The sequence below is a fragment of the Balaenoptera musculus genome, chromosome 5 (assembly GCF_009873245.2).
Source record: "Balaenoptera musculus isolate JJ_BM4_2016_0621 chromosome 5, mBalMus1.pri.v3, whole genome shotgun sequence".
Lineage (NCBI taxonomy): Eukaryota > Metazoa > Chordata > Mammalia > Artiodactyla > Balaenopteridae > Balaenoptera > Balaenoptera musculus.
The window spans coordinates 123,957,449-123,983,610 of NC_045789.1; the positions used below are offsets into that span (position 1 = coordinate 123,957,449).

At 33.0% G+C, this 26,162-nt stretch overlaps 1 protein-coding gene across 1 annotated transcript in view; it reads left to right on the forward strand.

Annotated features, from left to right (window-relative positions):
• The window catches only part of FAT4 (FAT atypical cadherin 4), a 170,317-nt gene that overhangs the window by 138,199 nt on the left and 5,956 nt on the right, over nt 1-26,162 (forward strand). The window contains exons 11-16 of the mRNA XM_036852687.1: nt 5,316-5,420; nt 9,544-9,851; nt 15,865-15,950; nt 17,140-17,319; nt 20,232-20,356; nt 22,029-22,246. Of these exons, the coding sequence (XP_036708582.1) occupies nt 5,316-5,420; nt 9,544-9,851; nt 15,865-15,950; nt 17,140-17,319; nt 20,232-20,356; nt 22,029-22,246 (1,022 nt within the window). The remainder of the gene's footprint in view (nt 1-5,315; nt 5,421-9,543; nt 9,852-15,864; nt 15,951-17,139; nt 17,320-20,231; nt 20,357-22,028; nt 22,247-26,162) is intronic.

Below are 26,162 nucleotides of genomic sequence, written 5' to 3' on the forward strand. Positions count from 1 at the left end.
ATTAGAAAAAGAACCAAAAAGAGATTGAGAAAGAAAATACTGAGACTTCATTTTCCGTTATAATCCCTTCATGTTTCACTGTTAAGAACATTTTCCTATAATTTAATGTTATATTAATAGCACTAAATGAAGCTTTGATTAGCTATATGTAGAGTATATTAGAAAAGATGAATAAATTTTGATATAGTTTAGAACATGTGAAAAATTAATGTCTAGATTTTCACAAAGTTTAATAGTATAAGAAATTGCATCAACTGTCGACGTGCCCCAGTAAACTGAAAGAAAATATCTTCCATATTATTCGTGCCTCAGAAGTTCAGGGAACCCTGGAGGAAAACATCAGCCTAATAACTACAAATCTAATATTTATTTTCCTATACAAATGAAAATTCCTTGCGTTTAATAGAACACTAATTAGAAAGCACAATTATATAGTCAGTAACCACACAGCATCTGTCTTCCTGCTCCCAGGTTTTCTGTTTACAGTACACCCTGCATTAACTCCTTCAGAGTAATGAATGGTGTTATAAAGGGCAGCAGGTATATGGAACATATTTCTAAATCCTGGTCTCTCATAACAGAATTAGTTCATAGCACCTTTAACCTTGCCTGTTCACTTTCACACATCTGGATGCATTTTAGGTGTGCTATTTGTAGTAATGCCAGGAGTGTATTCCCACAAGGAGAAGTTTTCCTGTGCTCTCTAGTAAGTCCCAGTATTTCAGGGGAGGATGAGATTTGTCCATTCATCACTTTTATGTCACTTGACAGTATAAAAAGGCCCGTAAAGTTATTTACAGGTTGTGCATAGTAATTTTACCAAGAAACTTGGCAAACATTTGCTTTCATGAAGATGGGAGTTGTAACTAAGAGTCATTCTTTTAAAATCACAGCAGTCATATATTAATGTTGTCAATGATCATGTGACCAGGAAACCAAAGAATATAAACAAATTTTATTTCCAAGAGTGGAATTACACAGTTTGCCTCAAATGATGCATTAACTTATTAAAGCATTAATAACAGGTTCTAGTAGCTTAAAAGCTTCTTATTTCTGTGGAAAATAAGCGTGTATTTGTAAGCTTATCGTAGATATTATGTGTATCATTATATATAATCATTTGTAGTCTCATTGAGATCATTTTTGTGTGTGTTTTAAAATACGAAGGTAAGACCGTTTTTTGTTTTGTTTTTTTTTTTTTGGTTTTATTACTAGCAACCCTTATTTAAGCATAATATTTTTGCTTTGTTTCCATGTGAAAAACCATAATGCTAATTGATCAGGATATTTAGATGAGCTATCTTCATAGTGCCTTTCATTTACATAGCATGCAAAAAACGGCTACTTTCTATTAAAATAATAAAAATGCCTATAAGCATAAACATTCAGAATATATAGCGTGTATGTATTATGGAATTATATTTGCTGATAAAATAATCAATTTAGATATAAAATGAACTTTGTTAGTTCCACATGGTCTTCCTTCTCCTCTGTGTATAAACACAAGAGATTCAAAAGTATTACTTGTGGTGATCTAACATATATATGATCTAAGGTATTAAATTGAAGCCTACACAAACTATGGGATATCAGAAATCATCATATCCCCATAGGGTGGCTGAATTTAACAGGCAAGAATAAATTTAGCACAATTATACCTAACTTAACATTAAAATGTGCTATTGCAATGAGTGAAACTTGAATATATATCCTTGTCGAAAAGATCATAGAAGATCACATCAGATTCGATTTATGTTCAACACTTCATCACACCTTCTGCCCCAGAACATGAAGACACATGCTAAATTTCTCCTGTAAGTTTAAACTGTAATCTTGAAAAGTCTGGATTTACCTTGGCCTCCTATTATGCATTCACTTTCATCTTTAAGAATTCCCATTCTCCATGTGCTAGGAGCTTACATTTCCAAAAGCACATCTCTTTCTATCTATAATAAATAATGTATATCAACACCATTAATTGATGAATGTCAAAGCAATGAGATCACTTTATTCCTCTAAACAGCTGCTCTGACAGTTAACATATCTTAATAGAAAAAGGCTCCTTGAGTTCAGGAGACATAAATGCCTTTCTGTGTGCAAGCCCTATCAGCACACTTCCAAGCCTCAAGGCACTGACAAATATTGTTAATTGACTTGCAGCATTAATTAAGTTAATGATGCAAAATTTTGTTTCACGGTGCTCCAACACATCAGATTGTTTGTAGCAGAAGCATGTTAGAGTAATTCAAACTGCTGCATTCTCTGATAATCATTATGCCATTAACATAGATGTTAATGCAGAACAATACAGAATTTGTTGCTGACTTCTAATTGGGTAATAGAGCATAAACTTTCCAAACCCTAGAAATACGCATTTAAAGGCTTTTTGATTCTAAGTAAAATTATGACATCTTTCCCTCACATGTAAGAAAAAATGTTCTTCTAATAATAACTTAAATTGCAACATTGAGTTTTCAAACTGTATCTTGGAATCTAGTACGGCAACCTCTTTGAAATTTACTAATTGTAAAATAAAAATATTACTCAACAAATGGAGTACTCAAACTAAAGTTTTGAATGGTAAATAATTTACATACTCTAACGACAACAAATAAGACTATTTTACCCAAACTCAACAATAAATTCATTTGCGTAACCCCTAGAAAATTCATTTCTTAAATTTTTGACAAATATGAAGATAAAACTCAGGCTTAAAATAGAATGTCAAATGAAAGATTGAATTTTCTTTCTCCTTAAAAGAAGTTCATTCTCAAACTAATATTTTCTCAGTTTGTAGCTGCTTCTATTTATGTAGTCAGTGTATGTTTTAACACATGAGTAAGTCGTATTTATTTTTGGATTTCTTTCCACCTCTTGCTTTGGACTAACTGAAATAGCTCATAGTTTGTGTTTGAATTAAATTCAGATGTCTGTGTTAAAATCTTATTTTGTAAGGGGTAAATAAAATAACCATTTTATATAATTATTTTAAAAAAACCCTAAATTTCTTTGTTGTTAATTGCTGTAGAAACCAAGACTCAAGGTGGTCTTTTCCAACAAGATTCAAAAAAGTAGAGAGTGGAGATTTACAGGATCAATGATTTGGGTTTTTATAGTCATACATTGTTCTTGGAGAGCACATATGTCCAAAAAGTTGAGTAAGTGTACATGACCACACCCGCTAAGCTGATTAGCCTTTGTTCCCCATTTCCAGTCTTCAAGAAGTGAAGTTTGTGATTTTGTAACCTACGTATATGATGTGTTCACAACATGAAGGTTATACTGACCATACCTGTAAAGAGTATTAGTCTATATCCTTAATGCATGCTACTTTTAACACAACTCTAAAAGAAATTTTCAAAAAAAGAAAGGAAAAGAAGAAAATAAAACCTTACTTAGTACAACGGCACATGTGAAAATTATGCATAACCTTACAGTGGAAAAAATGGAAGGACTGGGATGTGACTTTCCTGATACTAGGTAAATAATCAATAGTATAGTCAATAGGTCTTATTTCATTCTCTATTGAGCGGTATCAGTATTGTATTAAGGGGAAAAAAGTACACTTCTCTAGAACAATCTGTCACAAATCCAGTTAGAAAACACCAGAGAAGAGAGCTCTCCATGGCACAGCATCTCTCTGGTGTGATAGTTTGTATGGGCTTAGAATAAATTTGTCCTGCCTGTTTCTCCAGTATGACTCATTGCTAAAGTACTTAAAACTTAATTTCTGTGCTTCTAGATTGTTAACTTGTTTATTTTCATTATTTCCCCTTAGAATAGAAAGGTATTCTGAAATTGTACTGTTTTGCCTTGTAAGGAGATTCCCAATTTTATTTATAAAGGAAAAAATTTTGTGTTTATGACCCTATGATGTAGAGAATCATGTTCAGTTAGCAGAGTCATGAGATCTGACTCACACTTATAATTTCAAACAAACCAGCAAGAGTGGCTACAAAATCAAGCCACAAAAGCAGAACTAAATTAAACAAAAACTTTGACTGTGTTTCAAGCATAGTTATTATGATGAAATGGGTTATCTATGCACAACATGGTCTAGTTGTGCAGATAAAACTTACACCCTTTCATGAGACATTGAATAAAGGCATGAGTGCAGTCATGCTGGGAAGTAGTAGCTTTACAGAAATAAACTCTCCCTCCTGTCAATGAATGGAAATTAAGAACTCTAAGAAATGTCTTAATTTCTTAGGAAATTAAGAAATATCATTATTTCCTCAAATTAGAAAACTAAAAACTATTCTAACAAATATGTTAAATTATTACAATATTTATTATAGAGCAGTGATATTAGAACAAAGTTACATTTGCATAAAAACCACACAACATCACAACGATAACAAAACACAGATGAGACTGGCCTTATACCCTAAGTTTTGCCTACTAAGTGATTAATTATTCAATTATAGCTGTCTGAAACCTGGATATGGGAACAGAGTTACAATGGTCTGTACCATAGTTTTATAATTTCTTAGGCAAGAGATTACCCTCCAAAGGCTTCTTCTCCGCCATCTGTGAAATATGTTTTCTGTTGTGTGGATCAATTTCCCCCACTAAAGTGGAGACACCATGTAAAGACACTTGTCTGCTTTTTAACTGTCAGACCTTCATCTTCTAGCATGCCTGGCCCATAATAGGCACTCAGTCAATATTAACAGATTCAATGAACAAGATGATGTATGAGAAGTCTTTATACATGGAAATATAGGCAGGGTAGGTATTATTGGTTTAGAAGAAAGACAGAGAATACATAATCTATAGTCAAGAATAAATTTTCGTAAGTATTTGAAAATGTGTTTGATGTGTCTTTTTATTTCCTATTCTACTTTACAACAGGTAAGTCAAAGTTAAGGAATATTTCTTGAGAGTGAAAGAATTGTAATTTGGCAAATAAGCTAAATGAGATTCATTATCACCTTTGAGAAATCTGAGTTAAGGAAATCTCGATGGCGAAAATTATACTGCAGAAGTTTCAACTCTCCAGTTATAATACATGAAAAAATTGGCATCGACAAGAGAAAATAAATTCAGTGAAAACATTTAAATATGTTCACCATTTGTGATTTCCCTGAAAACAGTAGTTCCTTCCAAGATGATTATGTAAATTACTTCCTAAATATTATAATACATAACTTTACAATAGGACAACTGAATAAGACTTTGAACTCGGATATAATATTCCTATGTCCTCATGTCAAAGATAGGCTCTCTCAGGATAGACTATTACATATGGTCATGCAGTAATGGTGTTAATATATTTATGTAAGGGTTTTTTTAATGAGTTTGATGCTTTTCAGGGAAAATGTGTGAATCTCCAGTCAATTACTGTGAATGCAACCCCTGCTTTAATGGTGGTTCCTGTCAAAGTGGTGTGGAGTCATACTACTGCCATTGTCCATTTGGTGAGTAAAACTTAGTGGTTGATATAAAATATCAATCTATTTTGGTGCACAGTTTAGCAATTTTGTTTTATTGTATCTTGGAGTGACTAAGAAAATGTTAGTCATTTTACACAAGAGATTTTAGCAAAATAAAATCTCAAAGGCTTAATATTTTCTAAGTTAATTATGGAAATTCCATTGAATATATTGTTTTGATCATTACTAGAAAATAATCAACCAAAGATAATTAAATTTGATGTTGTCTCCTCAGGACATTTCCTCTCAAAAACTTGTGTATGCCTTTTTTTAGCCTAGAACCTATCAAATGAAAAATCCTTTAAGAGCTATTTGACATCACTTTCTACTAAAATCTTTAAGAATAGTCAAAGCGTTTTTGTTTTGTTTTGCTTTTGCTTCTTTACTTTTGTTTTTTTGCATTAATTCAACCACTTCAGTTAGAAGGATTTGGTAACTTGACATGCAGTTTTCATATAGGCTTTGTAGATAGTGTCAAAATTAAAATAATCAAAATTCAGAATGATGTGTTCTGTTAAGGAAGAAAATTGTTAAAAGAATTTTTTCATATGCATGCATATTTATTCATCATAGTGGAATGAATTAAAAGATTCCTTCCAGGTCTCACCCAAATGTTACCCTACATTGGGACAGCCAAGAACTATGAGAACAGCTTTGCAGGAAGCTTTTATTTTAACTTGGTTTGTTTCATAGGTTGGTGATTATTCCATTTATTTAAAAGCTGCTTTACTCCACCATATAGTATTTGTCTCCAGAGGCCCTGCAGTAGTTAGAGACTCTGTCATTCTCCATAAGCAAGAGAGGAGAAGGATTTTTTTCTAGTCTTTCCTTGAATATATTTATTACAGTGCTACATGGACCTGAAAAGTGAATCTCAATGTATAGTAGAGAATAGAACTTAAAAAGAATTTCAGGTTTCTAGTAACCAGTAAATGTAACATTAATTCATTTTCAAGTAATTCTATGACTATCTAGTTTTGTTTTTCTAAAGCACAATATCAAAAGAATGATAAAGAAAAACAGAATGTAAAAATATCTAATTGTGAGCCTTGTATTTTAGCAATGGTTCTGAGGCCCAGAAATTGAGGGCTTTGTCTACAGTCAAACAGAGAAAACAAAACAAAACAACCCCAAAATGATATATTGACTAAAACACAATTTTATTTTCAGTCCAGGATGATATTCACAGTACCTCTCTTTTTTAAAACTTCTTCAGATTCTCACCAACAATACCCTCGAAGCAGTAAAAGGTAGATCAAGGTCGAAATAACCACAATGTTAGATCTCCTAAAATGTCTTTCTTTCAATTATCTCTGTTTTTTTTAACTTTTTATTTTATATTGGAGTATAGTTGATTAACAATGTGGTGTTAGTTTCAGGTGTACAGCAAAGTGATTCAGTTATACATATACATGTATCTACTCTTTTTTCAAATTCCTTTCCCATTTAGGTTGTTACATTATATTGAGCAGAGTTCCCTGTGCTATACAGTAGGTCCTTGGTTATCCATTTTAAATAAAGGGTGCTGCTTTCGACCGATAACCACAATCAAGTTTCATGGTTTTAACTTGTGTTTTGGAAGGAAAGATAAGGGGATTGGAGTGGAAAGTGGAAAAATTATTTTCAAGTGAATGAACCAAAAGTTTTTACATTTTTAGAGATTCTTTTGCATTCCATTTGTACATATGAGGATTTAAGATAGATAATTGATAACAAATAAGAGCAAATTGTTGCAGCATTGTAGGTGATACAACAGTGATTGCCTGTTGGATGGAAGTGTTTTGGTGTCCAAATAAACCTTCTCCTCACCATACCAGAGATCCTCAGGGGTGGGGGACTAGCACAATAACATAAATTAAAATAGAGACAGATCACATGTAGCCGGCGGAGCGCATTTACCCCCCTATTCTTTCCAGTGGCAAAGGCAAAAAAACATTATTTAAACTTAGACATTGTTAGTTGGGAACAGAAGCCTTAAAAAGAAAACAAAACAGAACAAAAAACCTTGAAACAATACAGATATGAGAAAAGAGAGATAGAATTAAAAGGAAAAAGTATTGTCCTTTACAAATTGAATGTGGGTGAAACATACAAAAAAATGGCAGATGGAATGCCTCAGGCAAATAGCTGGAGGTAGTTACACATGCATCCTATAACAGAACATCTTAGCTATAATTCTGAAGCTGGAAAAACTTTTACACCATTTCCCTTCTCATCAGTGAAAGATTTGCTGTTTTGGACTAATTTTTTTTTTAATTTTTCGATATTTTTCAGCTTATGTTTTATAAAAAACATAAAGTGCTTAAGACTTTATAAAGAAGAACCTGTATAGCTATAACTTTATATATATGTATAACTTCATACACACACACAAAATATTTCTTATTAAAGTAATTTAAATAATTTCTTTTAACCTTTATGTAGATTTATTTCATGGCGTTCTATTTGGAAGACAGTTTTGACATCCTCATTAAAATTATTTCAAAGACAAAAATTTATATTTCTCTAGAAACAATAACAAAAACCCTTAGAAAGATAATATATTCTATAAAAATATTATCATTTTTGAAAGTACAGTGTCAATATAAATAAAATGTAGAACATATTTCCAGTATATACTTTCTACATATATTTATATTCAAATTTTAAATATATTTTCATAGATTTATTAAAATTTAATCATAAGAGACCTGAGGGAACACACAGTAAAAATTTCTCTCTAATAATGTGTTTCATTTGTATGCTTTATTTTTCCTTTCTATTTAACTTTGATTACTCTTTCTGCATATATAAATAATATATATAATAAAATATGTTTCATATAAACTTGAAAATTTATTATATATAAATATAAGTTTTATATAAAATATAAATACTATATGATAGATATATTTATGATATATAAACATATGCTGTATATAATATATATGATATATAATACATATAATTCCTATAATTTCTTTATCTTTTTGTTAACTTTATTTAATGAGTAAAAAGAAATCATATAGATTTCCTACTCATTTATAATGAATATTATCTAAGACTTTACAGAAAAAGGAAAGATAAATGACACAAGGAAATTCTAGGCCATTTTAATTTAAAGAACATTTGGATATAAAATGTGGTGTAGTCAAAACAACTAGACAATCAGTAGATCTGGCCTCAAATTTTGGCTCTGTCTCCCATGGTTCTATGACATTGGACAAGTTTTAAGTATTCTGTAAAATGATGACATTGGTTTCTTCTAGCAGAACAATTCCCTGCATCTAAATTTAATGCATTTACATGAGATGTACAGCCAAAATGAAGGAATGAAACCTTTGCAAGTTAATAAGAATTATGATGTGTTGGCATGGGTTAATTTTCTGATTATTTGCTACAGCCTACTAATATTTGTGGGAAAAGAATTTTGGCATAGAATTGTAACATCAGGAAAACTCACTTTTCAAGTTTGAAAAAGAACCAGCACAAACAAGTGGGAATGCTAGATTTCAGAAAAACAGAAAGCAGTTTCAAAGTAGCTGCTGTAAATCATACCCAAAGAGGGTATAAAACAAGAAAGAGATGAAAACTTAAGACAGTTATTTTCTTCGCTAAAGGCAGTATATTCCTTTCCTTAATTTTGTGACTTAAAAATACCACAAGCACAGGGACTGATTTTTTTAGGTCAAAACAAAATTTACCATCCTTAATTGAATTAAAATTGTTTTCAGGAATTGTTTATTATGAAGGAAATAACTTGGTTGAAAATTACAGCATATTAAACTTTAAAAAGATTGACAAACTCACGTTGAAAGCTTTCCAGAAAAGAAACCTCTTAAGACCTTCTCCATTCTACTAATTCTAATTTTTTAAAATGAGGCATAGTTAGGTATGTTTCCATATTGGCCAAAGAAAAATAATTACACCAGTTTATCATTTCTTATATGCTTTAGAGATCATCACTTTTTTTTCTATTTCAAATAAATTTAGACAGTATTCTTTGGAGAGTAATAAAAAGTTGTTTAAAACGTGACATTATTGTAACTTAAAAATATTTTAATCAAAGTCATTTAATAAAACTTTACTTGAACGTGATGTGTCAGTTTTTCAATTTTCTCATTTACAGGTGTCTTTGGAAAACACTGCGAGCTGAACAGTTATGGATTTGAGGAGTTATCATACATGGAATTTCCCAGCTTGGACCCCAATAACAACTATATTTATGTCAAATTTGCAACTATTAAAAGTCATGCTTTATTGCTTTACAACTATGACAACCAGACAGGGGACCGGGCTGAGTTTTTGGCCCTTGAAATTGCTGAAGAAAGACTAAGGTTCTCTTATAACTTAGGCAGTGGTACCTATAAACTCACCACCATGAAGAAGGTGTCAGATGGACATTTTCATACTGTGATTGCCCGGAGGGCAGGAATGGTAAGATATTCATTCCACATTAAAACTTGTTTTATTGAATATCCAGTCAATCAGGCTGGAAACTTGAAAAGTTAAAGCATGAATTGTGGTGCAAATTGAGCTCAGTTATATGTATTCATTATTTGTCCAATTTTGTTATGAACTACAGCAGCAAATGGGTAACATTCTTCTTTTGCTCATGACAGCGTTGTTTGTCTCAAAAACAACTCACCTCAAAAACAAAAAGGGAACAAAGGAAAGAAAATACCCTAGTGCATAAACATTCCATTTTATACATTTCTTATATTGAACACATTTTTAAGGTTGTGTCAGAACAGTATTTAAAATGGCTCCTTTGCTTTTCTAAGTATCCTTGACCAAATTGAAGAAACGACTTGAAAACAAACAGGGAAAACTTTTCTACAAATAAATTACTGGTAAAAGATGATACTTAACACAGATTTCCATATAGTAGGTAATAATCCTTATTATACCAGCACTTCAGTATACTGTCATCTGTGAGGTCTATGACATGAAATTGTGTTAGGATGAAATATTGGTTTTTGACTATTAAAGTATTCTCAAAATTATAACTCAGTAATATCCAAGATTTCCATATTATATTCCATTTCATTATATGGCTCTCATAACAAGCAGGGTACATATTTAGCACTTGTGTTCATTAAACAAGTATTTTTCTTTATAAAGGGAAATGCGTCATATCTTTTCCAAGTTAATGTTTGAAAACATTTGACACAGAATAATAGAATGGAAGGATTTATTTATTTATTCATTTTTTTATTCCAACTCTCTCTCGATAGTTCCCCCCGTCTTCAACAACAATCAAAGATTTTGGAAAAAGTAATTTGTAACAAAAACTATTTTTAAATATTTTTGGATTTTAACGCTGACATTTTAAAACCATAACTGCTCTTTAAAATTTTTATTTCACCCTAAAAATGGAATAGAATGGTTAAAGTATTAAACCAACTATTAAAAGAAAAATTAGCCAAAAGAACAAAATAAATACTCTGAAATTTTTTTTAAATGAAGAAACTGGGATCTAAATGATTATAATTTTACCTCTTGGCTCTATGACAAGCTAGAAAAATATGAAAAATATGGTAATTATATAGTTCTGAGATGGATGAAATGAATCATATGAGAGAAGTATTTTTGCCACTAAACTTCAGGAATACTTTTTATTGTTGTACTACACGTAAGCAACTTGCAGAAACGATATTGAAAATGTTTTTACCATGTTTTTGCTAGCTTTTTCTGTGATCCATAATTAACTTTAAAAGCAAAAATTTTGTGCGCTCTATAATTACCAACTTCATAAAGCTATAAGACAGAAGCTACCTTATAACATTAATTTTTTTTCTGATAAATATGAATAACAAGTTGTCTTTATCAAAGGACAAAATTCTCCATTTGCTTCCAGGAATACTATAAATCTATGTTGAATTGGCATCAGATACAATGGCTTTTCTCTCCTCCACTCTAATTTATTACATTAAAGAAGATCTAAACAGCTTTAAAATACAGAACTATTTGCAATTATGGAAAAAAAGAGAATAGTGATTAACCCTAAAGTGACCAAATGATTTTGTCAGCATGGTCAAGGTTAGCTGTTCAGATATTTCATCAGGTACATTCACCACATCCATTGTGTTGCTTTCAGAACCCTACTAGATTATTAGATGTATGCTATTTGAATATAATGAGAGGTGAGAAAACAGAAAAAGGAGTACAAATTTATGAATTATTTTAATTCTATATTGTCTTCCATTTCCTTCTGAACTTGGTGTTAATATCTGTAGCTATAACTTTTTTCTAATACATTTAATTTATAAAGTGTTTATAAAATTACCCCAACATTTTGAAAATGAGAATGAAACAAAAATAAAATTTAGTAACAATAATTATAATTAAGATCATTTAGATTCTAAAAATAATCTATTTAAAAAATCTATTGAAAAGCACTCATTGGAGGTCTGATTTGATAGTAATTCAGATGGCTTTGTTAATTGGACAGAAAATCAAAATGTGAAGATAATATCTCCACATTTTTAGCATTATCACAAATAGTAATATAAATTATATCTAAAATTGCATACATATTGTATGAAAAGGTGCTTAATAAATTTAATAGAGGTATAACAAATACATCTTGGAAATAATTTTTCAGATTAGTAATAGGTAACTACACTCAGTTCTGCCTGAGATTTTTTACACCAACATAATATGAAACCAGTGTGCTTAGAGGACGATCTCAAGGAGAATAGGGATTTAGAAAATTCCAGTGTCCCTGATTATTGATGTACCCAGTCATATTGAATCTGACTAAATTAGGACAAACGTGGAGTCTGGTGTATATATGTAGATTGGTGCTTATGTTAGCCATAATGATTTTCTAATACTGAAAGGGAAACCTAATGGGGTTGGTAGATACCACTCACCACAACCCTCCAAGCATGTGTAAGGTAACCATATTGCTAAGATGTTGTCAATGGGCTCTTATATAGAATAGAGGATTTTACGTGGTGACCTCTAAGGTCCCCTTAAACTTCATGAACATTTGATTTTATCAAAGAAGGGCTTGGGAGCAAGAGGGAGAACAGAGAAAGAGGCACCATGAAATATGCCCAAAGGGAAAGAGAAAGAAGTATTTCAGTTCATTTGTAATATGTCACCATAGTCATGAGGTTTTGAATAATACTAAATGTGGAAAAAATGCCCTTGTCATTATTACTTCAGTCAGAGGAAAAATCTCTCCCTATTTCAGAAAACATCCAAAATAAGGCCCTACTGGATTTTGAATCTGTTGTTTTCTACGGTTCAAAAGGATTTTTTTGGAAACTGGCAAAATCATTAACTTCTCAGCTTTGAATCATTGCATAGACAGGATAAAAATATCTCAATTTACAGTGGTAGTGGTAGAAAAATTCAACAGTAAAAGAAGGTACATTTAACTCTGAAGATTAAATTGAATGAGCTATTATTCAAATAAAACTTTCCCTCAGGTATTTTTTCCTTTGAGTTGTATCACTAAGCTTTTAGAAAATAAGAAAAAATATATTAAGTATTAACATTCATGAAAATATGATACCATTATGCAAGGTTTTTTCCCTAATTAAAGCATTCATAAATATCCATGTGATACTCTCTAGCTTGTAATAACTTTAAGGATCTCTAGAATGGATGGATAGCTTACATAGTATACATAGAGATGTGTTAACATTTTGTTTTAGAAGTAAATTGAAAGGAATTGTGCTTAAATTAATAGTCAACATAAACATACACTGTATTATGGAAACCTAATACCTCTTTTGAGATTGAATGTCCCTCAAATTTATAGATCACTGGAAAAAATTAACTTCTGAAAGAATTAACTAAATAGGACATGAAAGTCTTGATATAGAATTGGAAGGTAAATGTTCCCTAAAAACGTTAGTATTTATTATAATTTCTTTGAGAAGGTGGTAAAAAAAAATTACATGGCTTATGAGAGTTTGTGGTATGGAGTTTATAATCAGTTAGAATAATTAACTTATAGAAATATTTTTAAATAGTTTAGACACTAATATTTGAGGCACAGTAAGTATAAATTGGCCCTATTTATTATTTCTGAAATGTGAGATATTTAAGATATACTTTTACAAATTCTAAATATATACTTTTATGGACAATCCCTTAAAGTCATATGCAATATCAATAAAAAGGTGATATTAAGGAAACCAATCATTTCCATACATAATGAAAGAAGATAGAAAACCTGATACTTTTGCATTTAAGTCAAAGGTAACGTTAACTTGCTTAACTTCCCTGTGCTGTGTTTCCTACATTTGCTTTGCTTTCATTAAAATTAACCTCAAATGACAATTATTCTCTTTTTTTTTTTTTTTTTTGTTACTGAAGAAACTTTATTCCCAGAACAAGTGTGAAAATGTCTTTTTATTGGTACTAAAAGGGAATTTTAAGGCTGTAATACCAGCTCTTTATTCCTTAAAGGGAAGCAGTTACTATAATGATGTACTTGGAGCCACACGGCTAGTTAGCACCTTCCCTCTTCTTTGGGCAACCATGAAATCTATTATGTTCCCGCAGGAGGGCAGTTTTCAATGAGAAATTGCTACATTTGTAAAGAACATATTGACCATGATGAAAAGATTTTATCCACATCTACACGATGATGACAAAATTGGACATGACTAAAAGGTTTGGGCAGCCCAATTCTCAGGAACAAAACCTAGAAACAAATGTCATGATACCCATAAAAATGCCTTGATGTGTCACAGGACACCAATCTAAGCCTTTAATTCACATTCCAGTGCAGATGGCCTCAAAGGTGTTTTGGGTCAGAGGTTTTTTAATTTTTTTTTTTTTTTTTTTTTTTTTAGCAGAAGCCCTTTTCTCAAAATTTTACATGGAACCCAAATATGTAAACAAAAAATATATATTGCTGGGCCAGTCTAGGTTGAAAATCATAGGATGGCAGTTCTACCCAGCAGTGGCCCCTGAGCTTCTGAAAGAATTTTCCAGGCACCATGAGATCTCATGAGCCCCTCCGCCCCCCACCCATAAACTCTGATACTAAATTGGAGAAGATCAGGAAAAATGAAGGAGGGGGTATGGCAATAGAAGAGACTGTGCAATTATCCTCCAAAGGCTGATCACACCCTAAAGGGACTTTACAATTACTGGATCCTACCAAGTTCTAAACCACATTAGACTTAATAGCGTTAATTTTTTTCCTTCAACCTGGTAAGTGGGAAGACAATTGTCCTCAAGACAATTATTCTTATAAATGCTTTCATAGTATTTATTTTTCTGCTATACAAATGGACAAAGTTGGATTAGTCTTGTCCTGTGGTATTCAAGTAAATTTACGTAGAACCTTTGATTTTCTGCATTAGGAGAAACCCTTAGTCCTTCTGTGTTTCTGGATTCAGGGTTAGGCCTCTTCCTATGAATTACTGGCCATGTTCTGAAATACCACATTCTGAATATCAACTTTATAATCTCACCAATTAAGATATCCAAAGTTTTGCGGAATTTCACTGCAGTTTGGGAAACAAAGGGGGGGGGCATCATTACAGCCTTGTAGAGCACAGAGTAACTTGGTTATGCAACAGCCATGGTCTTAAACTGGACCACAGCCATCCCCAATGGCCATTGCCCAATATAGAGAGCCCTGACTTCATCATATTCTTGGTCCTGGTGACCCTGACTTGATGACTTTGTTTATTGATCAAATGGAGTGTTAATCTGTCCTACTAAACAGAAGGCTTTTGTCTCAGGGGAATATGCACCCCTTAGGATACAAAAATAATTACTGTTAGTTGTGGTTTAAATATTATTGGTGAGTTTCTACTGTATAGCAATATATAATAATGCATTCAGATTATACATAAATATGCTGTAATATGCCATTTATAAACAATGATTCTTATAAATGAAAAGAGAATCTAATCGACTTGTTTAAATTATCTCAAACTTTATCTTTTATACAAGTATTACGATCTTCATAGTTTGCAGTAATAGTATTTATATTATACTTCCAAAATATTTTTGTGAATATGACTGAAATATTATTGGAAATAGACTTTTGAAAATTAGGAATCTAATTTTTTTTTATTTGTTGGAATAGTTGGATAGTCGGATAAACATTTTTCTTAATATTGTAATCCCAGGAAGCTGTCCCAGACTTAATGTATGATATCCTAAGAGACATTAATAACATTTTTATTCTTTCATCTATAAAACAAAGGGGCTGGAGATTTTTAAAAGTACCCTCCTACTTCTTACATGCAATAATTTCACAATTTTACCTTTAGATATATCAAAGAAATATGTACCCCCTAATTTGAGCATGTATTATAATTATATAATATTATAATATACTACATCAAAAATGTATTTCAACTTTAAAATCATGTCCATATAGAAACAAGTCCTGGGTAGTGTTGGCTGAAAAGGACAACAGGGTCAGTAGAATCCAAACTGAACATCTCTTTCTTTTGCTTTATAGGCAGCTTCCTTAACTGTGGACTCTTGTTCTGAGAACCAAGAACCAGGGTACTGCACTGTCAGTAATGTGGCAGTTTCAGATGACTGGTAAGTACAATTTTTAGTTTGATCTTTATTATTACTTGACATTCAAAATGAAATTATACCTTAACAATCATTTTATTATGCTCAGTATTATATAAAAGTTTAAGATATTTTGTCTTCTCCAAAGGGATTTTCGTACTGTAAAATGAAAAGTTAATAATTAGTCTACAAAATGTGTAAAAAGGGTGTAAAAATGAAGTGGTACAGATGAGGATAAAGTTAGAGAAAGGGAAGATGAACATAGCCTATCCTCTTTGAGAAGCTTCATGAAATAGTTGCACGTGACCTGGGTCCTGCAAAAAGGTTAGGATAAGGATCCCACCTCTTTTAAATGTATTTTCTGAAAGTTGTATGTGACAGTGATTGGCAGATATTTTTCAATAGCACCTGAAGGTGAAATACAACATTACCTCACCTAAAACATAAGTGATTTTGTTAGAAATAGTAACAAACAGAGAAAAAGAAATAGTGACACATCATTCATTTGCTTTAATCAACTTATTGGCATTCCTTATCATCTCTGTAGTGAAGGAAAATGTAATCTGACATTAATATTAGAGTTGTCACTTCTACTGCATTTTATTTTCTTTCCGATAGTATGCTCCTTCTCTAAGACTCAACATTGTTATATACATCACATGTGACTAAGTGAACATATTATTTCCATTAGTTTTGTTATTTTTCATACCCTGAAAATCTAACAATCATATGCATCCATAGGTAATGTTTCCCATTCAAATATACCATGCTTTAATACATGCCAGAAAAAGTTATAGTCACCTCTTCTTTTATCTATTTGTTTGTTTATTATTTTTTTGGCTGCATTAGGTCTTAGTTGAGGCATGCCGGATCTTTCATTGTGGCGAGCAGACTCTTCGCTGTGGCGCACGGGCTTCTCTCTAGTTGTGACAAGCGGGCTCCAGAGCACGTGGGCTCTGTAGTTTGTAGCACGCGGGCTCTGTAGTTGAGGCGCGCGTGGGCTCAGTAGTTGTGGCACGGGGCTTACTTGCCCTGCGGCATGAGGGATCTTAGTTCCCTGACCAGGGATTGAACCCATGTCCCCTGCACTGGAAGGTGGATTCTTTACCACTGGACCACCAGTGAAGTCCCTAGTCACCTCTTCTTAAGCTAAACATTGTACTGAAATCTATTGCTTTGGTATTAATACACGTATCTTTCCTTTCTTATGCAGGACTCTTGACGTTCAGCCAAATCGAGTCACAGTTGGAGGTATCAGATTGCTAGAACCAATCCTTCAGAGGAGAGGACACGTGGAAAGCCACGATTTTGTCGGGTGTATAATGGAGTTTGCCGTCAATGGAAGGCCTCTGGAACCAAGCCAAGCTCTGGCAGCGCAAGGCATCCTAGATCAGTATGGCAACCTTATTTCTTACCATTTTAAAGAAAGACACCAAAAGTGTATGATGATTGAGCATCAAAAGATGAAATTCTTGTGCCCAAAGCCCTAAAAATACCAAATGTATTATGCTGTTTTGAATTTTAATTTTTTACTTATAGCTGTGAAATTTGGGAAAAAACAAATGGATGTGTGCATATATGTATGCATATACCTTTTACCTTACATAGTTGTGAAGAATATATGAGTTAAGTAAGTAAATCACATTGAAAGGAACCTGGCACATAGTAATATATAAGTGTTAGCAATAATATGTACAAAAACTATTTGAAATTAAATAGTTTTACATATAAATGTACGTATTCCCTTGGCCTGGCCCTAGGCTCAACTAAACGGACACGGCAGATCCTTGCTCTTGAGGGGTTCATAGTCTCTTTAAATCCCTGATTGTTGGCCTCTAGTGCAGCCATAATTATTGCCTGGCAATATATTATATTCCCCTAGTTTAGTCACTTTTCACTTCCTCAGTAACTATTTCATGCCTGTTCTTTCCATAAACCTCAAACATCATCTCCTGCATCCTTTTCCCAGCTAATGAATTTGCTTCCTAACTTGCTCAGAAAATTGGGGCAATCGAAACAAAACTCCCCAAAGCTCATTCCTCCACATCTGCCCATGCAGCCTAGAGTCTACCCTGTATCCTATCATTGAATGAACTGTTCTTCTTCCCACGAAGACCAACCCCTTTTTATGTGATAGACTCCATCCCCCCAAACCTTCTTAAAACAGTACTCCAGCTTTCTAAAGTGTTTCTTTTCTCATTTCAATTCAGGCTGCTATTTCTCTCCCCACCCCCCCCTTTTATTTTAAACTTGGTTAATCCCATTTTCACATTGTTCTGTCTTTGTCAAGTGATCAATAACCACTGTGTTGCTAAAATCAATGGTCAAGTCTCATCTTATTTGAACTTCAGCAACATTGAGAACAACGTTATTAGTTTGTCCACCAGCACACGGTACGCCCCTGGTTTTCTACTCTGATTCTTCTTCTCATCTCCTTAACCTCTTCTCTTTTGTATCTATACTCATTTTTTAAGTCATTTTTTATAGTCCTTGCTTTTAAGTACTATTGCTAAAGCTGATGACTTTGAAATGTTAATCTTAAACTTGACCTCTCCTCTGAACTTTAGACCCTCATATCCAACAGCATACGGAATATCCTGCGTGTACTTCTAACAAGTATTTCAAACTTAAGTTTGAAACTGAACTTGTGGCCTTCCTTCCTGACTTCTCCCAAACCCACTCCTTCCAGGTTTTCCCATCTCAGGTAATAATAACTCAGTCTACCCACCTGGTCAGCCACAATTTGTAGACCACCTTTGACTCCTTTCTTTCTGACAAACCACATTCAATCCACCAACAAACAGAAGTCATGTCAATCTGCTATATTTAAAATAGATAACCAACAAGGACCTATTGTAGCACAGGGAACTCTGCTCAATACTCTGTAATAACCTAAACGGGAAATGAATTTGAAAAAGAATAGATACATGTATATGTGTAACGGAATCACTTTGCTGTACACCTGAAACTAACACAACGCTGTTAATCAACTATACTCTAATATAAAATAAAAATTTTTTAAAAAGAAAAAATAAATAAAATAAAAACAGAGGTCAGTTCTTACCCTGACTTATAAGGCTGACCTCCCTCTTGTCAACCAAATGGACCAGGAACTGTAAAGAGGCATAAAGGCAGTTTATTTGGGGTCTTAGAATTGCAACTCAGGGATCACAGATTCCAGCAGAAACCAAAGTAATGTCCCACCAGAAGAAAATGGGCAGGGGTTTTTTATAGGGAAAAGAGGGAAATTAATGCAGAATTTGGGCTGGAGGGTAAAATTATTCTATACATGTGATTGGGTTATGGAGCACATCTCATTTGTTACTGGGGAAAGGTATGTTTTCTTTAGTCCAGAAAAAGTCCAGTTCTCAGCATTATTCTTTCCTTTTTGCAACTTAGCAACTATTCAGCGGTTTTAATTTAGAGTGTTCAGCAGACATCCAGCATGGGTGGCAAACGTGGAGGTCCTTAGGTCATGTCCCAGCCATTTCTTTTATTTATTTATTTATTTATTTTTGGCTGCATTGAGTCTTCATTCCTGCGCGTGGGCTTTCTCTAGTTGAGGCGAGCAGGGGCTACTCTTCATTGTGGTGCGTGGGCTTCTCATTGCGGTGGCTTCTCTTGTTGCGGAGAATGGGCTCTAGGCATGTGGGCTTCAGTAGTTGTGGCATGTAGTAGCCACTCAATAAACATTAGGTGCGTGAGTTGTCTGGTGGAGGAGATGGGTATTCAGATAAACATGTGGCCCCTAGAGCACATGAACCAAAGTGTTTATTTGACCAAGAGGCTCAATTAAGAATTAATTAAAAAAAGGGGGACTTCCCTGGTGGCGCAGTGGATAAGACTCTGTGCTCCCAATGCAGGGGCCCGGGTTCGATCCCTGGTCAGGGAACTAGATCCCACATGCATGCTGCAGCTAAGAGTTCGCATGCCACAACTAAGGAGCCCACAAGCCACAACTAAGGAGCCCACATGCTGCAACTAAGGAGCCGGCAAGCCGCAACTAAGACCTGACACAACCAAATAAATAAAAATAAATATTTAAAAAAAAAAAAAAAGGAATGATCACCCCTTTTCTTTATTGTGTAAGTTGTTATTTTGTTTAATCTTCTCCATTATGAATGAGACAGGGCATGTGTTATAGGACACCTTGTTAGATTAGATGCTCCAAATATAGTTGTAACCTGAGTTTCAAAGATTTGAGCTCTTGAAAACTAAGCAGGTTCATAAAAGTTTATATCTAATTTTAACAAATTCCCGCCACCCGATTTTGTGCTTCATGCGTCTTTATTCTGTTTATTTTAGGTGCCCTAGACTAGAAGGTGCCTGTACTCACAGTCCCTGCCAGCACGGTGGCACGTGTATGGATTACTGGTCGTGGCAGCAGTGTCACTGCAGAGAAGGACTGACTGGGAAATACTGTGAAAAATGTATGCAAGCTGTTTCATCTTCTGCCAGAAATTATAGTAACCATTAAAAGTATAAATATATGCACCTAAATATGTAATTGAAGTAAAAGAATTATGTTTTGATTCTAAATATTGAAAAGATTAAATGGGCAATACTTGGTAAAACACAGTGACATTTTTTAATTCATGTTTTCACCTGAGAAAGAGTGAAATCCTTTTAGAATTATTTACTAAATATGTCCTTCATTTCCATTTTATAAATATATCACTTAGTTATTTTTGTTTTACCTATTGGAATGCTAGACAATTTACAAGGTCAGGGGCTATATTCAGGCTTTGGCTTAATATTATCTGCATTTAGGGGATATCTCTGGTGAATATGTTGTATTTGGTTGAAAAGTATAATACTAAATCACTAAACACTGAGTTCAAAACATGCAATGGCAATAAAATCTGTTATAGTTCAAGGTGATACTTAAATTTTAAATTGCAATTATTGGAATTGGCTTCAAATATTACTTTTTAAATTCTTTTATTAGTTATTTGTTTCTAAAGCCTAATTTTATTGTTATTAAGACATTAATGATGTTCAAGCCATCATTAGAGCATGGCATTCTCTAATTTCAAGTTGTATATCCCACTAACCAGCCCTAATGGAGTCTCTTTTATAAAAATTGCTTTATTTTCAGATAAGTGGTTACTGCTTAAATCATTGCACTTATCTGATCACTTTTTAAGTAGTCATTTGATTCTATTATGAGAATGAATAGAAATTTATGATTAAATTACGTATATACTATAATCGAAAAGATCTTAGTAGCAGAGTATAATTGTGTTTATTTAGGATAAAATCAAAACATGGGAAAAGTACATTGTCACATGATATTTTTTAAAGTAATGAGTATTTAGTAGGTAGGAACCCAACTATATTTGGAAAATAAAATGTCACTCACTTGAGCAATGCCTGCAGTTTTATTTTTTAGTTGAGATATAATTCACATACTACAAAGTTTACCTTCTTAAAATGTACCATGCATTGCTGAAGCCCTTTTGAGCTCATTTTCTTTATGTCCTTTCTTTAGCTCTATTAGCTATAACACACACTTTTATACTTCAGAAGTGTGAACATTTTATCAGATTATGAAAAATTATAATTACATATGATGTTTATACATGATGACAAATTAAATTCGACGTGATTATTACTACTAATAAAGTTACTTACAAATGTGAATGTTTGTACAATTCTTTGTTCAAATTTTCCATGTTAGAGGCTTTAAAGATTACAAATCATTATAACTGTGAAAACATATATGGATTTATTAATTTTAGAAACACAGTGAAACTTATAATCAAATTCTTCAACTGTATATTTTTAACATGTGGCTATCTCTCAAGGTATTCATAATGTATGTAGCATGTATCAAATATTTTAATGAATATTTTCCAAATGAATAATTATCATAAAATGTTTTCTATTTCATGGTTCCAAAATGGATTTAAGCATTTGAAATCAACTTACACAATAATTCACAAGTGGGAATTATTTTTTCAGAGGAGGATATAAGGACGCTAATTCCAAAATCTTAATATTTTCATTGTTCTTTTTTTATAATTTTTTTGTCACCAAAGAAACTCTTTAAGAAATGCCTATTGGATGCATTCATGTTTCCCTTTCTTCATTGGCTTTCAGCTATTACTCCTGACACGGCCTTATCATTGGAAGGCAAAGGGCGCTTGGACTACCACATGAGTCAGAATGAGAAGCGAGAGTATTTGTTGAGACAGAGCATCCGAGGCGCCATGTTGGAACCTTTTGGTGTGAACAGCCTGGAAGTAAAATTCAGGACAAGAAGCGAGAATGGCATTTTAATCCATATCCAAGAAAGCAGCAATTACACTACTGTGAAGGTAAGATAAAAGCTAATGGTGACTTCATTTGATTAGACCGCCTGCTGTGTCATGGTTTAAATCACTTCTCCCATAATTTCTATCCTTTTCTTCACAACCCATTAGAGTTCCGACTGAGGCTGGGCACTATTCCAATATCATCTATCTTAACTATTCCTCAGGCATTGGCCAGAGTAACAAAGAACTGAATGGTCTGGTTTCTAAACACTTTTGTTTAGAGTAGAGAGCACTGCTGTGTAGGCCAGCAAAGAAAGAATTTGTTGCAATCTATTTTGCCAGATAAAAATTTATATTGTTTTTACCCTACTTTTAAACAAAGTGAAACAAAAAGATAATATGCCTTTGAAATGGAAAAATGTGTTTTCCCAAGAATTATTCCAAACACTGTTATGTATATATTAATTGGAATGACTAGAATAAAAAATTTTTTGAAATTTTCTGGCTTTATTCTGGAACATATATTCAATTCACTATCCAGGTAAATCCTGTAAAGTTAAATACCTTTGGAATTTATAGTAAGTAACATTTCAGTTAACTCCTCCAAATAATTTCTAAATAAATATTTTTGAAACATTGTATTTCATGATTGATTTATCATTAGGCTTTTACACATTTTTTTTCTCAGCTATAAATAAGATGCTAAACTGGTGAATAATTTCATTACATATGCATTTCCTGTCAGCTCTTAGCTTTCTTAATTTCTAAAATTATTATTCTGCTTTCTTTCCCACAAGTAAGACTTCATCTTTCAGACCATCATTTTTTTTAGTTTAGTTATATCAACTGCTTTTTTATTAATATCATTCAGTCTATTATAAATCTGCTGGTAATTTTTATATGAATTTTAGTTAATTCTTAAGAAAACAAATCCAGATTTCCTGAATTATTTTCACTTATAACTCAATATTTTGAAAATTACTGAAAGCTTAGTTCATAAAGAAAAGAGCAATATGCATAGAAAATTACTAGGTTTAATTCACATAAAATACTAAAAATAAAAACAGACATTCACCTTTGAACTTCAGCTTCTTTATTCTCAAAATTTCTCTCTGTCCATGCCAACTCAGTTGGTATGTGGCCTGTACAGAGCTTTAAATAGTATAAAAAACAATCTTTTTAAAATTCTCATAATCGCCATAGTCCAGCCATTCTCAGCTGGGGGTGATTTTACCACCCCTCCACAGGGGATATTTGGCAAAGCCTGGGAACATTTTTATTGTCCTGGTTGTTGGGAATGAGAAGGGTACTGCTGCCAACATCTAGTGGGTAGAAGTCAAATATGCTGCTAAACACTCTTCAATGCACACCACAACACCCCACAAGAAAGAACCATCCAGTCTGAAATGTCAGTGCTGAGGTTGAGAAGCTCTGCCCTAATCCAGTTGGAGAATATCTTCAGGTTATAATTTTACCTCCATCGTTGAAACAAAGAGCCCAGATCCAGAATTAATAGAGTAACTGCTGCAAAACGAAAACACCTAAGTCACTGTATAACGTTATTATTCGGTGTTTATGATTTTCATTGAAAAGTGTATTGGAAGTAAAGAAAGTAAGGAAAGAAGTAGATCACCATATTCTACCAGAAACATTTTTTATATGCATTGAGAGGCTTTGACATTGAGGTCTGCGCGTTATCTGTTAGGCTGCTTCCACGTCCTCGTGCCATTTAAATGACATATGAAATAGTTCTGTATGTTATCTCTTTAAACCAAGAGATACAAAAACAATGTGCTTGAAGAAATTGGAGACAGAATATTTTTCTTCCTCAAGGAAGAAGCTGAATGTCGACATCCGTTTTTGTCACCATAAAATCTTGCATTTCCAACAGGACAGCAGCATGCAACTTCTCCAGATTTCGTTGCATTGGTAGCAAGCACTTAGAAAGAGATTTCTTTTTCCTTGAAGGGAAAATGAGTAAAAATAATGACTAATGCAGACCAAAATGCACATTTCTTTTGTATGAAAATTTTGAAAGGCGGTTTTTCAGAGATTCAGGGGTTTGGCAGGTGGAGTAAATAGATTAAAATGAAACAGTGATTAAGAAGAACTGAATAGACAGGAAGAGAGTGACTTTTGTAAGTAAGCAAGTTACTTGGATGACAGGAATCCGATCTGCTTATCCAGGCGAGGAAGCAAGTTAGAATGGACTGTTACTTATCAGTTAGCTTATCAGTGACCAAGGCCCCTGGTTTTCTTCTGTCTTTCTTTTGGCTCAATTTCTGACAGTTGCTTTTTCTCTCTCTCTCTCTTTTTTCCCCTTCTTTTCTTTCTTTCTTTTTTTTTTAATTCAGATAAAAAAAGAAACTAAGGAGAGAAAATTTCAGAGAGGAAAACAAAAGAAAAGCATTCTTATGTATAACAGCTTTTGAACTGTATTTAAAGTGTTTCACAAATCTCTCTTCTTTCATGGCACATTGGGTATCTCCATATTTGGAAATGTGATAATGCCAGATGATGGGCTTTGTTTCTACTCCAAGTCAATTCTGGTTTTTGGTGTATTGTTTGTTTGTTTGTTTTTCTTTTGAAGTGAGGCCAGGTATGCCGTACAGAGTTAGGATGATTCCGAGCCCTATAGAGTCAAAAATAAATAAATGAGCAAATCAATCTATGAATAAATAAAACCAAGCAAAAAATGAGCATGACGTTTCAAAAGTTAGGGTGGGTAGAAGAGTTAGGTGGAGTATTATTGGGGAGAAGGAGAACATGAAGAATGTTGTAATGGAAACATATATTCTTATTCATCCTACTCCATGGTATGTTCCAAGGACCTTTTCATCAGAAATTGGTCGAATGAAAGGATGACATGGTGTGATCAATTAGGAGAGAAACACAAAGCTTGTGGAAGGCTCTTCTCAAGGCTTCTTTCCAAAAAAGACTCTGGCTATAACCAAAGAGGAGTTGCTGTTTTCACTGTCTGTTTCATGAGACATTGCCCATTCGATGAAATGTTATTGTCATTTAACCACAATTTTCTTTTTTTTTTTCCCCCTGGGTTCAGTACTGGAATATATTACTATCTGGAGAAACTGCTTTAATAAAATATTACATTATGAATAACTTATGTAAATGTGTTAGGCATATTTTCCATAAAGTAAAAATGAACTCATTTTTAATTCTACCAGATGTGTTTGTTGCATGTAGAAAAAGCATTTGATCTGAGTGACAAAATAAACGGATCCATCCTTTCATTCCCGTCATTTGATACGCAGTGCCACTTTATCCGCCGGCCGAGGCACCAGCTCTGTCTGGCAGTAGTGATGGGATTATGCTCTTTTCATCCTGCCTTATAAATTATTTCATTTTCTAAGTGTCTACTTAGAAAACTGCAAACTTGGGAGCTGGAAACTGGAGTTAGAGCATCCTGTTACCCGATGTTCTACTGGGCAAAGTAAAAGAAACCAAATATCCCTTAGATAAATTTTAAAAGACAGCCAAAATAAAGACTTGTCCAGATGCCTCATTATTAAGAACTCACCCTTTATTCATCATCGTGGTCATCTTAATAAATAATAAGCATGATTTTTTATGATAAAATTCCAGTGTGTAATAGATGACAGGTAAAACAATTTCTTTATGTCTTCACTTCTCCAACTGTGCTTCATTTATAGTTAATCATTGATTTCTCTTTTTGGATATAGTTTTAAAATTTTTTGATAGCTATGGGCCACTTATTAAACAATTTTTTTAAACTTGCAATTGCCATTAAAATATAAGTACTCATTAAAAGGTGTGATTTACCTATCTTAAAATTAGTATTCACCCTATTATTTATCTCAGTTGCGTTCTGGAGAATAAATCTATACATCTTGAAAAATTAGTTATAAATATAAGAATATCTTGAAAACTATTGAACCTATTAAATGTGAAGGTATATGTTACCTAAAATTGTAAAGGCATACTCTAGCACAACCAGACT